The sequence below is a fragment of the Drosophila rhopaloa genome, unplaced genomic scaffold (genome assembly GCF_018152115.1).
Source record: "Drosophila rhopaloa isolate 14029-0021.01 unplaced genomic scaffold, ASM1815211v1 contig_3, whole genome shotgun sequence".
Taxonomy (NCBI): Eukaryota; Metazoa; Arthropoda; class Insecta; order Diptera; family Drosophilidae; genus Drosophila; species Drosophila rhopaloa.
Window position 1 is genome coordinate 21813334 of NW_025335123.1, and position 11700 is coordinate 21825033.

General features: G+C 42.6%; 1 protein-coding gene across 5 annotated transcripts in view; it reads left to right on the forward strand.

Moving 5' to 3' along the window:
• LOC108039340 (serine/threonine-protein kinase tousled-like 2) overlaps positions 1-10914 on the forward strand; it is a 72318-nt gene extending 61404 nt beyond the window's left edge. For 4 of the 5 annotated variants that reach the window (XM_017116304.2, XM_017116305.2, XM_017116308.2 and 1 more), the window contains 7 exons: positions 6117-8090; positions 8300-9085; positions 9165-9343; positions 9705-9897; positions 9965-10170; positions 10261-10480; positions 10549-10914. In XM_017116304.2, the coding sequence (XP_016971793.1) occupies positions 6117-8090; positions 8300-9085; positions 9165-9343; positions 9705-9897; positions 9965-10170; positions 10261-10480; positions 10549-10809 (3819 nt within the window). In that variant the 3' untranslated portion in view covers positions 10810-10914. Of the gene's footprint in view, positions 1-4338; positions 4862-6116; positions 8091-8299; positions 9086-9164; positions 9344-9704; positions 9898-9964; positions 10171-10260; positions 10481-10548 lie in introns of those variants that run through there. The other variant, XM_017116307.2, reaches the window with a different exon arrangement.
• The last annotated feature ends 786 nt before the right edge of the window (positions 10915-11700 follow it).

An 11700-nucleotide genomic window follows, 5' to 3' on the forward strand; every position in this document is an offset into this window, starting at 1 on the left:
ACGAACAACAACGAAAACTAAACTATGTTAATGTTAACCCAGTGGGAATTAATAAACTCAAATCAAAATAGAAACAGCGATAAAAAAGCAGTGGAAGAATCAGGAGAGGCAATTTTAATTTAAATGATTATTCAATTGATATACAAAAGTCCATACATGAACTTTTGGGGACTTGAAAAAATTTTCGAGTGAAACTCAAAACTGATAAGAACCAATAACACAAATTTGTGGTCAGGAAAAATAATTGATAATAATCAAAAAATAATATAAATATATAGAAATCCTTAAAAAAACTTTAATAATTATCAGATTAATCCTGCTATTAATTAAAGTATCTAAAAATGTTTGAATTTTCTCAAATTGTTCCTATACCCCGCCTTTTAAAATGGGGTTAATCAAGTGCTTTTTATTGTAGCACTAAATTCATTTCCCCCTTTTTAGATAATGTTTATATTTAAATTGCCAACCATTTTCAATAGCCTGAATTTAAAGCAACAACAAGACCGAACATTTTATTCATTCATTTTTGTAGCAGATGTTGCGCTCTCTTTTCGGCTCTCTCCCATCTTTTCTCTCTCGTGCAACTTCGTTTCTTCTTCGGCTTGTCGTTCGTGTCTAAAAATAAAACAGCATGTGCGATTACATGTGAGTGTGTGTGTGTACACTCTCTCGCTATTTGTTGTTGCTGGTTATTTTTTGTCTGTGGGCAAAAGGCAATGAAAACGAAAATTTGCGTGACGTCTCTCGACCTTGACTCATCGACGTGAACTGTTAAACTGTTAAAACGCCAGCAGAAGCGACAAAGCAGAGCGCGAGCAGCGCTGTCGGCGTCGCAGTCGAACCGAGTTGCGGTTCGATGTGTTTTTACTGTGCTTTTTTTTTCTGTTTCGATTTCAATTTAATCGGTTTTTTTTATGTTTTTGTTTTTTTTCTTTTGTTGTTTCAATATTATTATTATGTTAAATAAAATATTTCTTTTTATGTTTTTATTTAATTCAGTTTAAATAAATTGTTTCTGTTATGTTTTAAGTATTAGCTTTTTCTACTACCTTTTCTTATGTTTTTCATTGATTTAAAGTCAATGTCTCTGTTGTTTTTTTCGTTTAACATCAAACCAGTTTAAAAATGAAACAAATTTACACGCTTACAAATGTCTTCTTATCAACAATAATGCCAAAAAAAAAACTGGTTCGCTTTGCTTGCGATTATTTTCCTTTAACTGCAACTGGACAGTGAAGCTTCATACACTTTTATTGGAAGCAACAAATAGTACAACACAACAGTAGTATTCAACTTCTTTAATCCAAAATACAGTAAACGATGCATAGAAAGAAACCATTGAGAAGAATGTTTACCATTTAAATCAAACGAATACGATCTCACCTAATGTTAACCCTTGATGAAATTAAGTTATTTATTAAGAAACTTTTCCTGCATTTTTGTTGTTATCTGAATTTGTTTAATGTTTTTAGAAAAAATTATGTTCTTTATTTATGGATCTGGTTCTGTAAATTGCAAAACACTACTAGAAAAGAAGCGTAAAACTGTTTTTCAAGCACTATTGGAATGTGTCTCTCCCCATCATCTCTTTTTATTTTCTCTCTTTCTCTCGTGAGATTTTCTCTCAATAAGAAATGCATATGCGTAATGCATGTGAGTTCCGTTGGTTTTTAGTGCCACACCCACACAACGCCCACCCACCCACTTGCGTCTCTCTTCCGCTCTTCTGTTTCCTTCTTGCCTTTCGAGTTGTCATCCTTCCAGACCCCTATTCCTCTATCCGCTATTTTATGCTGTGCACAGGGAAAAATGTACAAATGGCAAAATGGATTCGATTATATTTTTGAAATCTTTTTGTCCAAATATTCTCACACGTTTCATTTCGGATTTTCATAATATAATATCTAATGTCAAATAATATAAAACAAAAAAAATATAATTCTAACATAATATCCAATTTTTAAATATAGAAATATAAATAAATATGTTATTGATGTAAAGATTATTATTACATTTAAGAGTTGTATTTGTAGTAATATTTAGAATAAGCTATTCGGGGCTCCCTTATTTTTTTGTGTAATGGCACATTCCATCTCGGTCCGTATTTCCATTCCACATTTGCTCCTCTGCTCTTTTCGCATGCACCTCTCTTCCTCTCCCTTTCGCACTGCAGCGGAGCATAATCATCATCATAGATTTATCTCATTCACGCGCACGTGAGGCAAAGGCAAGGCCCAAAAATTAAGTCGTCGTCGTTTGTCGCTTTGCTTTGCGCTTCTCCTTTTGCTCCCCATCCTCCTTCTACTCCTTCGTTGCCCCTCTTTCCCCATTCTCCTCCTCCTCCTCCCCCTCCCCTCGTTATCATCAGTTCATTTCATTGTCTGGCCTTTCGTTCGTCTCGTTTTTTTCTCCCCCTTAGTCCCTCTTTCGTCCCCTTCTTTTGCTCGCCTTTTTCAGTTTCTCGGTGTTGCCAATTTCGTGTTTCGCTGGCCGTTACAATTTTCATGCTCTGGCCATGTTTGGCAAGACTTTTTTTTTAGCTTTTTCTTTATGTTTCTGTTTCTTGTTGCTGCCTCTTCTCTTTTGCCCCTTCTCATTTTGCAGCGGGCAATCATGCGACAGCTGTTGTCTAAACAAAAAGAAACGGGAGAAATAGATGAAAAATAAAGGGGATAAGGAAAAAGGAACACATGTAAAAATACAATCCTAGAATTTGTAAGCCCTTTACATAAAAATCAAATGTTTATTTCTGAATATAATAATTCAAGTACACCTACGATTCTATAACTTCTAAATGTAATAGCATATACAAACCGCGGTGCTTAAATAAGCTACTATAGTTATCAACGAATTATTTATAGTTTTATACACTTTTAAATTTCCCAAAATATCGATCTTTTGAAAACAATTCGATAAGGAATCTAACATAAACTTTTAAAATATATTAGGAAAATAGCTAAACTCCATTATTTTCGAAATATATGTTTTTTGTTAATTGTACGCTTTTTTCTGTTATTGAGAAAAAAAATTAGATCGCCATAACTTAAAAAACACTATATTTTAAAACTTGTTCCATAAAGAAGTATATTTTTATTATAAACGATAGTTTCATGATAATGAACTATCCACTCAGCATTAAAATGTTTAGCCCATTCTACAAAAAAGATATGTGGTTTATTTGTAACTAATCGTAATGTTCGTAACTTTTAACCAAATATAATCTAGAGATTTTCGAAGCATAATACTTTTACCGAAAACAAAACTAATCCTTTGTAGTGTTGTTCCCATATCTACAAACACTACATCCTATTTTTCTCCCAATTGTGTGTTTGCACCACGAAACGTACGCATATTCTAGGGGTATTAAAATGCACAAATGCTTTACGAATCGAACAAAAGCACCCAGAACAGCGTTATATTTAACTTATTCATTCCCCGTCTGCCTTCTAACCCCCTCAAAATATATTCCTATTCTGTACTTTGTATTATTTTGCTAACCAATTAACTGCCCATTGGAACGCATTGCACTACTTTTTCCCCCCATTCCACTCGAAATTAATTCCTTATGATATTTTAGAGTTTAGTGTTGAATGTATGGCTATTTTATAGCTTTTTTCGTAAAAAAGACTGCAAAGCAATAAATAAGCGTCATCAAAGTTTTAAATATTTAACAAACTATTATTTATTTGATACTAAAAAGCTAATAAAGTTTTATTAATGAAATCTAAAATATGTATGTAGTAATCCCCTTCAGTAAAATGTTTGGTTTATCATTAAGGTTGAAATGTGCAATTGACAGTTCACACTCTTTGCTTAATATAGAAACTTAATTAGATATTTTGAGAAAATTAATTAATAATTTTGAATTCAAATGTTGATAACTGTTCCTTTGTTTATTATTCTTTTTTTTAAACTTAATCTAGCTCTTTTGGTAGCTATTTTATGTTATGGGGCGAGAGCACCACTGTTGCTGATATGTGTGTGTTTGTGGTGTTGTGGCAATGGCGCCCTCTGCCGGCGTCGCCGCTCGCGAATTGACAAAGACGCCGGCTGTCTCTCTCTGTCTCCTCTCTTTCCACTCTCCCCCTCTCCCTTCCGCTCCTACAAAACAGCAGCTGCTATGCTATCCGTTCCGTTTTGGATTGGAAGTTCAGTTCGGTGGAATGGAATGGAAGGCAGCAGTAGCGAAAGAAGAAGAAGCTGCAACGCCGCGACGCTCGTTTTGTAGTTGTAGTTGTAGTTTGGCGGCGTGTGTAGTTTGCTTTCGCTGTTGTTTTAAACGAACGCGCGCGCGGAAGTTCCGCACAAAAATATATTTATCAACCAAAAAGACGACATAAAAACTCTGAAAAAATATAACACTAAATAAAGTAAAAGAGAAAGAAGCAATCGGATTAATTTTAGTGTACTTTTTGTCCGTTTTTTGTTTCGGTTTTATTTTTTCGTTTTTGCAAATGAGCGAATAGTTCAACTCGCTCTTTTGCTCTCTTGCTCTCGCCGCTCTTCTTCTTGTTGGCTTTTGCTAACTCTCTTGTGTGTTTGCACCTTCTTCTTCTTTCTTTCGCTCCGCTCGTTACCATTTTACAAACACACACGCGCACGATGAGAGCGACTGCAAAAAAATCGGAATAAACACGGTTTATAATATATATCCACATATATATACGGTATATATCAAGGAACGCATTAAGGCAAATGTGAAAAATTTGTGCAAACTAGACTAAAAACAAAAAAAGAACCAATTGTGATAATATTGTAATAGAATGTGAAAATCCAAACATACACACACACACCCATACACATACCCACGCACCCGTAGCCACGTATGTGTGTGCAGAAAAATATGCGGCGCTTAAAAAAGGTGAACGGCATTTTGTGACCATACATATACAATTTTCAACAAAACAAATTTCATTTAAAATACAAAGTTTTTGGAAGTGAATTTTGTGCGAAGAAAAAAAAGGGAAATTAAAATTAAAGTAGCCTAAGTCAGCCATTTTCATTTCTAGTTAAATTTTTCAACATTTTCTTTTTTCATTGTCTTACGCTTTGCTTTTTGATAAAACATTACACACACTCATACATTTACACATGCCACTGCATTCTCGCTCTCTGTCGCTGTTGCTGTCTCCCTTGCACTCACACTCTCGCAAACGCATGCCGCTTTGCCGTTTCGTCTCGCTCGCACTCGTTCTCGCATATTTTGCACATTCTCCTTTGCTGTCTCTTTTGCTGCCACCGCCCCCGGGTTGCCACCTAGTCGCAAATGCCGCGCATGTGGCAGCACTCTCTCGCCCAAGCGAAAGAGAAGCGCAAAAACAAATGCGAAAAGAAAGAAGCAGCGGAGCAAAACAAAAGCGGCGTCAGTGTTGCAAAGTGCACAAAGCGGACAGAGAGAGAGTGGGAGAAGAGTGGAGAGTAAAAAATATCAAAAAGGCTAAGCAAAAAAAATCCATTAAAGTCGACAAATAAACAATTGGAAAAGTTAGTGTCAGTAAATACAAAAAAAAAAAAAATTCAGCTAACGATTTTTTTTTTAATATGTAAAAGACCAAAAATCTGTGAATTATATATTTTTTAGGCCTTAAAGATTTTTAATAAGTATACAAAAATGGGCAAGTCGCGAAAAAAAATATTTAAAATGCAATTAAAGGGAAAAATAAACATTTAGAAATGAAGTATATCAAGCCGAGCTTTGAAGCAAAATTTCCAGCTTTTAACCATAATACCTAAAAAAAAATTTTTTTATACTTCATATTTTTAATAACGAAAAACATTTATTTATTTTTACTGTAAAAAGATTAAATTTGAAAATTTTAATTGAGTAAGTATTGTTGAATGAGTATCTACAATCTGGAAATGTTTAAAAAAAAATGACAATGTATACAGTAGACCATCTTAAACTATATAAAAGAAGTCAATGAAACATTTGAATTTTATCCAGAAATTCTTTGCTTTCTACTTTATATGAGTAAGAAGAGTTCTGGTTGTGAAATACGTCCCACAGACGATAGTGTGCGACATGTTGTTGGAATTTCGGAAACTAATGTAATTCATGGATAGCAAACTGCAGTAGATTCTGACTAATTTTGTTTATTTTTCTTCATCTTTTGCAGATGTCCGCTGGCGCTCAGTTGCAGATGGCCCCGCAGACCACTTCGGCCCTAAGTCATCACCATCCCAATCAGCAGCAGCAGTTGCAACCGCCGCAGCAGCAGCCGCAACAGCCCCCGCCTCCGCAACAGCAGCAGCATTTTGCTAACCATCACAGCAACCAACAGTCGCAGCAACAGGAGCAACAGAATCCGCAGCAGGCACAACAGCAGCAGATAATCCCGCAGCAACATCTGCAGCACCTGCACAAGCATCCGCATCAGCTGCAACAGCAACTGCACCAGCAACAGCAACTCCACCAGCAGCAACACTTCCACCAGCAGCAGCAACAATCGCTGCAGGGGCTGCATCAGGGTAGCAGCAATCCGGATTCGAATATGAGCACTGGCTCCTCGCACAGCGAGAAGGATGTCAATGATATGCTGAGTGGCGGTGGAGCAACGCCAGGAGGAGCAGCTGCAGCAGCAGCCGCAGCAGCAGCCATCCAACAGCAACAGCAGCAACATCCCGCCTTTCCGCCCACTTTGGGAATGCAACAGCCACCGCCGCCCCCTCCACAGCACTCCAATAATGGTGGAGAGATGGCCTATTTGACGGCCGGAACGACCACGACGGCATCAGTGACGGCGGGCGTGGGTAAACCTCGAACGCCAGCGGAACGGAAACGAAAGCGAAAAATGCCGCACACCAGTGCGGATGAGGCGGGGAGTGGCGGTGGTTCCGGCGGAGCAGGAACAACCGTGGTGAACAACAGCAACCTGAAGGGCAAATCACTGGCCTTTCGTGATATGCCCAAGGTTAATATGAGCCTAAATATAGGTGATCGCCTTGGTGGATCGGCGGGCAGTGGCGGAGGAGCCGGTGGCGCCGGCAGTGGAGGCTCTGGTGCCGGTTCTGGTTCCGGAAGTGGCGGTGGCAAGAGCGCCCGCCTAATGCTGCCCGTCAACGACAACAAGAAGATCAACGACTACTTCAATAAGCAGCAAACGGGTGTGGGCGTTGGCGTTGGTGTGCCAGGAGGTGCGGGCGGAAACACTGCAGGACTCCGAGGATCGCATACGGGAGGCGGCAGTAAGTCACCCTCATCCGCCCAGCAACAGCAGCAGCAGACGGCGCAACAGGCGAGCGGTGTTGCGACGGGCGGCAATGCAGGAGGAGCCGCTGGCAACCAGGTGCAAGTGCAGACGAGCAGCGCCTATGCTTTGTATCCACCAGCTAGTCCCCAAACACAGACGCCGCAGCAACAGCAGCAGCAGCCACCGGGAGCCGCTGACTTCCACTATGTCAACTCCAGCAAGGCGCAACAGCAGCAGCAGCAGCAGCGCCAACAGCAACAGACTTCCAATCAAATGGTTCCTCCACACGTGGTCGTCGGTCTGGGTGGTCATCCCCTCAGTCTCGCGTCCATCCAGCAGCAGCAACAGACGCCCCTGTCCCAGCAGCAACAGCAGCAGCAGCAACAACAGCAGCAGCAACAGCAGCAATTGGGACCACCGACCACATCGACGGCATCCGTGGTGCCCACGCATCCGCATCAACTCGGCTCCCTGGGAGTTGTGGGCATGGTCGGTGTGGGCGTAGGCGTAGGCGTCGGCGTGGGTGTAAATGTGGGCGTGGGACCACCACTGCCACCGCCACCACCAATGGCCATGCAGGCTGCAATCATAACGTACAGTAAGGCCACCCAAACGGAGGTGTCACTGCATGAGCTGCAGGAACGAGAGGCGGAACACGAATCGGGCAAGGTGAAGCTGGACGAGATGACCCGACTGTCCGATGAGCAAAAGTGCCAGATTGTTGGCAATCAGAAGACGATTGATCAGCACAAGTCGCACATTGTCAAGTGCATTGATGTGGTCAAGAAGCTGTTGAAGGAGAAGAGCAGCATCGAGAAGAAGGAGGCGCGACAGAAGTGCATGCAGAATCGGCTCAGACTCGGCCAGTTTGTCACCCAGCGAGTGGGCGCCACATTCCAGGTGAGAGTTTTAAAATGGTGTTTGTAAACGATGCATCTTTAACCGCTGCAACGTTTACAAATCCTTAAACATTTGTTCCTCCCGACTTTTTTAAATTAAACTTACCATTTGAATCATAAATATATATATTTATAAAGCCAGTTAATTTAGCTGTTTCTTCTCTAAGTCATTACCATTTACTAACGCACCTTACTTGTCTAAATTTACAGGAGAACTGGACGGACGGCTATGCGTTCCAGGAGCTAAGTCGGCGGCAGGAGGAGATAACCGCCGAGCGCGAGGAGATTGACCGGCAGAAGAAGCAGCTGATGAAGAAGCGTCCGGCGGAGTCCGGACGCAAGCGCAACAACAACAGCAACCAGAACAACCAACAGCAGCAGCAGCAACAGCAACATCAGCAGCAGCAGCAGCAGAATTCCAACTCGAACGATTCCTCGCAACTGACGGGCGGCGTTGTCACCGGACCTGGAAGTGATCGCCTTGGCGGCACAGCCGGCGGCGTCAGCGTCGACAGCGGATTGGGCGGCAATAATGCGGGCGCAATCGGTGGCGGAGCCGTTGGCGGTGGCGTTGGAAGCGGCGGCGTTGGCGGCGGTGGCGTTGGTGGCGTCGGAGGCGGCGGAGGACGTGGTCTAACGCGCAGCAACTCGACGCAGGCCAATCAGGCTCAATTGCTGCACAACGGCGGCGGCGGATCGGGCGGCAATGTTGGCAATTCGGGCGGCGTTGGCGATCGACTGTCGGATCGAGGAGGAGGCGGTGGCATCGGCGGCAACGATAGCGGCAGCTGTTCCGACTCGGGCACGTTCCTCAAGCCGGATCCCGTATCGGGGGCATACACTGCGCAGGAGTACTACGAGTACGATGAGATCCTCAAGCTGCGCCAAAATGCCCTCAAGAAGGAGGACGCCGACCTGCAGCTGGAGATGGAGAAGCTGGAGCGGGAGCGCAATCTGCACATCCGAGAGCTCAAGCGGATTCTCAACGAGGACCAGGTGCGCAGTCTATAAAAAGATGGAAATTTGGGAAATTTTATTAACATGCTTATCTCTCGATTGCACCCTTTCTTTTTAGTCCCGCTTCAATAACCATCCCGTGCTGAACGATCGCTATCTTCTGCTGATGCTGCTGGGCAAGGGCGGCTTCTCAGAGGTTCACAAGGCCTTCGACCTCAAGGAGCAACGCTATGTCGCATGTAAGGTGCACCAATTAAACAAGGATTGGAAGGAGGATAAGAAAGCTAATTATATCAAGTGAGTAGTAAAACAGAGGAGCAGGAAGTCATTGGGGGTGAAGTCAATAGGATAGAGTAGTTAGCAGTTCTTGCACTTTAAAACTCATTTATTAAATGATGGGGTTGCATATCCCGGAACTTTTTAGATCAGATTTAAACGAAAAGGATACATTTATTTGCAAGCCACATTATGTTACTGAAATATAGCAGGATTAATGTAGGCTTTTATTTAGGAATATAAACAGCCTTTATAAACCTATTTTAAATCAAATGAAGCATAAACTTAGGCCACAGTAACATGGGTGGGGTCGTAATCATTGCAAACAATTTACTAAAGTCTTGTCTCGTTTGAAACCCCCACTAAATATTCAAAAAATCAGACACGCCTTGCGAGAATACAATATCCACAAGGCGCTGGATCATCCGCGGGTCGTCAAGCTCTACGATGTCTTTGAGATCGATGCGAATTCCTTTTGCACGGTTCTTGAATACTGCGATGGACACGATCTAGACTTCTATCTGAAGCAACATAAGACTATACCCGAGCGTGAAGCGCGCTCGATAATAATGCAGGTTAGTAACCATACCGCTAAGATTTAAATCTTAGTTCTTATAGTAACTATTTAATTTCTCCCATCAGGTTGTATCTGCACTCAAGTATCTAAATGAGATTAAGCCTCCAGTTATCCACTACGATCTGAAGCCCGGCAACATTCTGCTCACCGAGGGCAATGTCTGCGGCGAGATCAAGATCACTGACTTCGGTCTGTCGAAGGTGATGGACGACGAGAACTACAATCCCGATCATGGCATGGATCTGACCTCCCAGGGAGCCGGCACTTACTGGTGGGTGTTGATTTTAAATAGGCTTTTAAGTTTATTTTAATTTCCGAGTGAGGAATAACTAAATGGAGTATTTCTTTTCGACCAATTTAGGTATCTGCCACCTGAGTGCTTTGTGGTGGGCAAGAATCCGCCAAAGATCTCCTCCAAAGTGGACGTGTGGAGTGTGGGCGTGATCTTCTACCAGTGCCTGTATGGCAAGAAGCCCTTCGGTCATAATCAGTCGCAGGCTACGATCCTCGAGGAGAATACGATTCTGAAGGCCACCGAAGTGCAGTTCTCCAATAAGCCAACCGTTTCTAATGAGGCCAAGGTGAGTAGTCCTTATCATAATATCAAGCAGAGGTGCTAATCCATGTGTTTTGTATCATTCTAAAACAGAGCTTTATTCGAGGCTGTTTGGCCTATCGCAAGGAGGACCGCATGGATGTGTTTGCGCTGGCTAGGCACGAGTACATCCAGCCGCCGATACCGAAACACGGGCGCGGTTCGCTCAACCAGCAGCAGCAGGCGCAGCAACAACAGCAGCAGCAACAGCAACAGCAGCAGCAACAGTCGTCGACCTCGCAGGCCAATTCCACCGGCCAGACATCTTTCTCTGCCCACATGTTTGGCAATATGAATCAGTCGAGTTCGTCCTAGCTGCCAACCAAGCGCAATTCCAATTCATAATTCGCCGCCGCCGCAGTAGCAGCAGCAACTCTAGCTGCCAGCCAACAGCAACTCCAGCAGCAGCAGCAGCAGCAACAACAGCAACTTCAACTTCAGCAATACCAGCAGCATCAGCAACTCCATTTGCAAAACAGTAGCAGCAACTATGCGGCTACGCTACTCGATGCAGCGGCCTTTTGCTACGAGACCGTAATGGATGCAGCCCACTTCCACAACAATAATAACAATAGTACCATCATCAACAACAATATGCAGACAATGCCGGCAAATGCTGCCAATGCTGCTGCTGCAGGAGGAGGAGGAGGATCAGGGGGAACACCGACCTATCAGGGGAAATACAAGCGCTGGCAGCAGCAACAGTTGCAACAGCAGGCGCAACTGCAACAGCAGCAACACAAGTTGCTGTTGCAACAAGAACTGCTGTAGTTTAAGAATATGGGTGATTGATGTGAGCGAAGTGATGTTTTGAGAGGAATGAGATGACAAAGGGAGTTAACGAGTATGAGCTGCCTGCAACACTGCCGCCAAGCCAAGCTAATGTTGCTGCTGCAACAGCAACACCATCAGCAACAAGACCCCAAGAATTTCCACAGCGAGTCGCAAAAAAAAAAAACAACAAAAACTTAAATTAAAGAAACTATATATAAATATATATATGCATATATATATTAAATGTGATAAACAAGCGTAAAGCAAAAAAAAAAGAAAAGAAAAGAAAACAAGAGGAATGCAGCAAAACAGCAGGAGAAAGACGAACACCCAAGGGGCAAAACCCGGAAGATAGGGAAAAAGCAAAGCTGCAGCAAAAGAAACCGGAAGAAAAGAGGATAGAGAAGAATGTGAAAGCTGAGAAAAATCGCT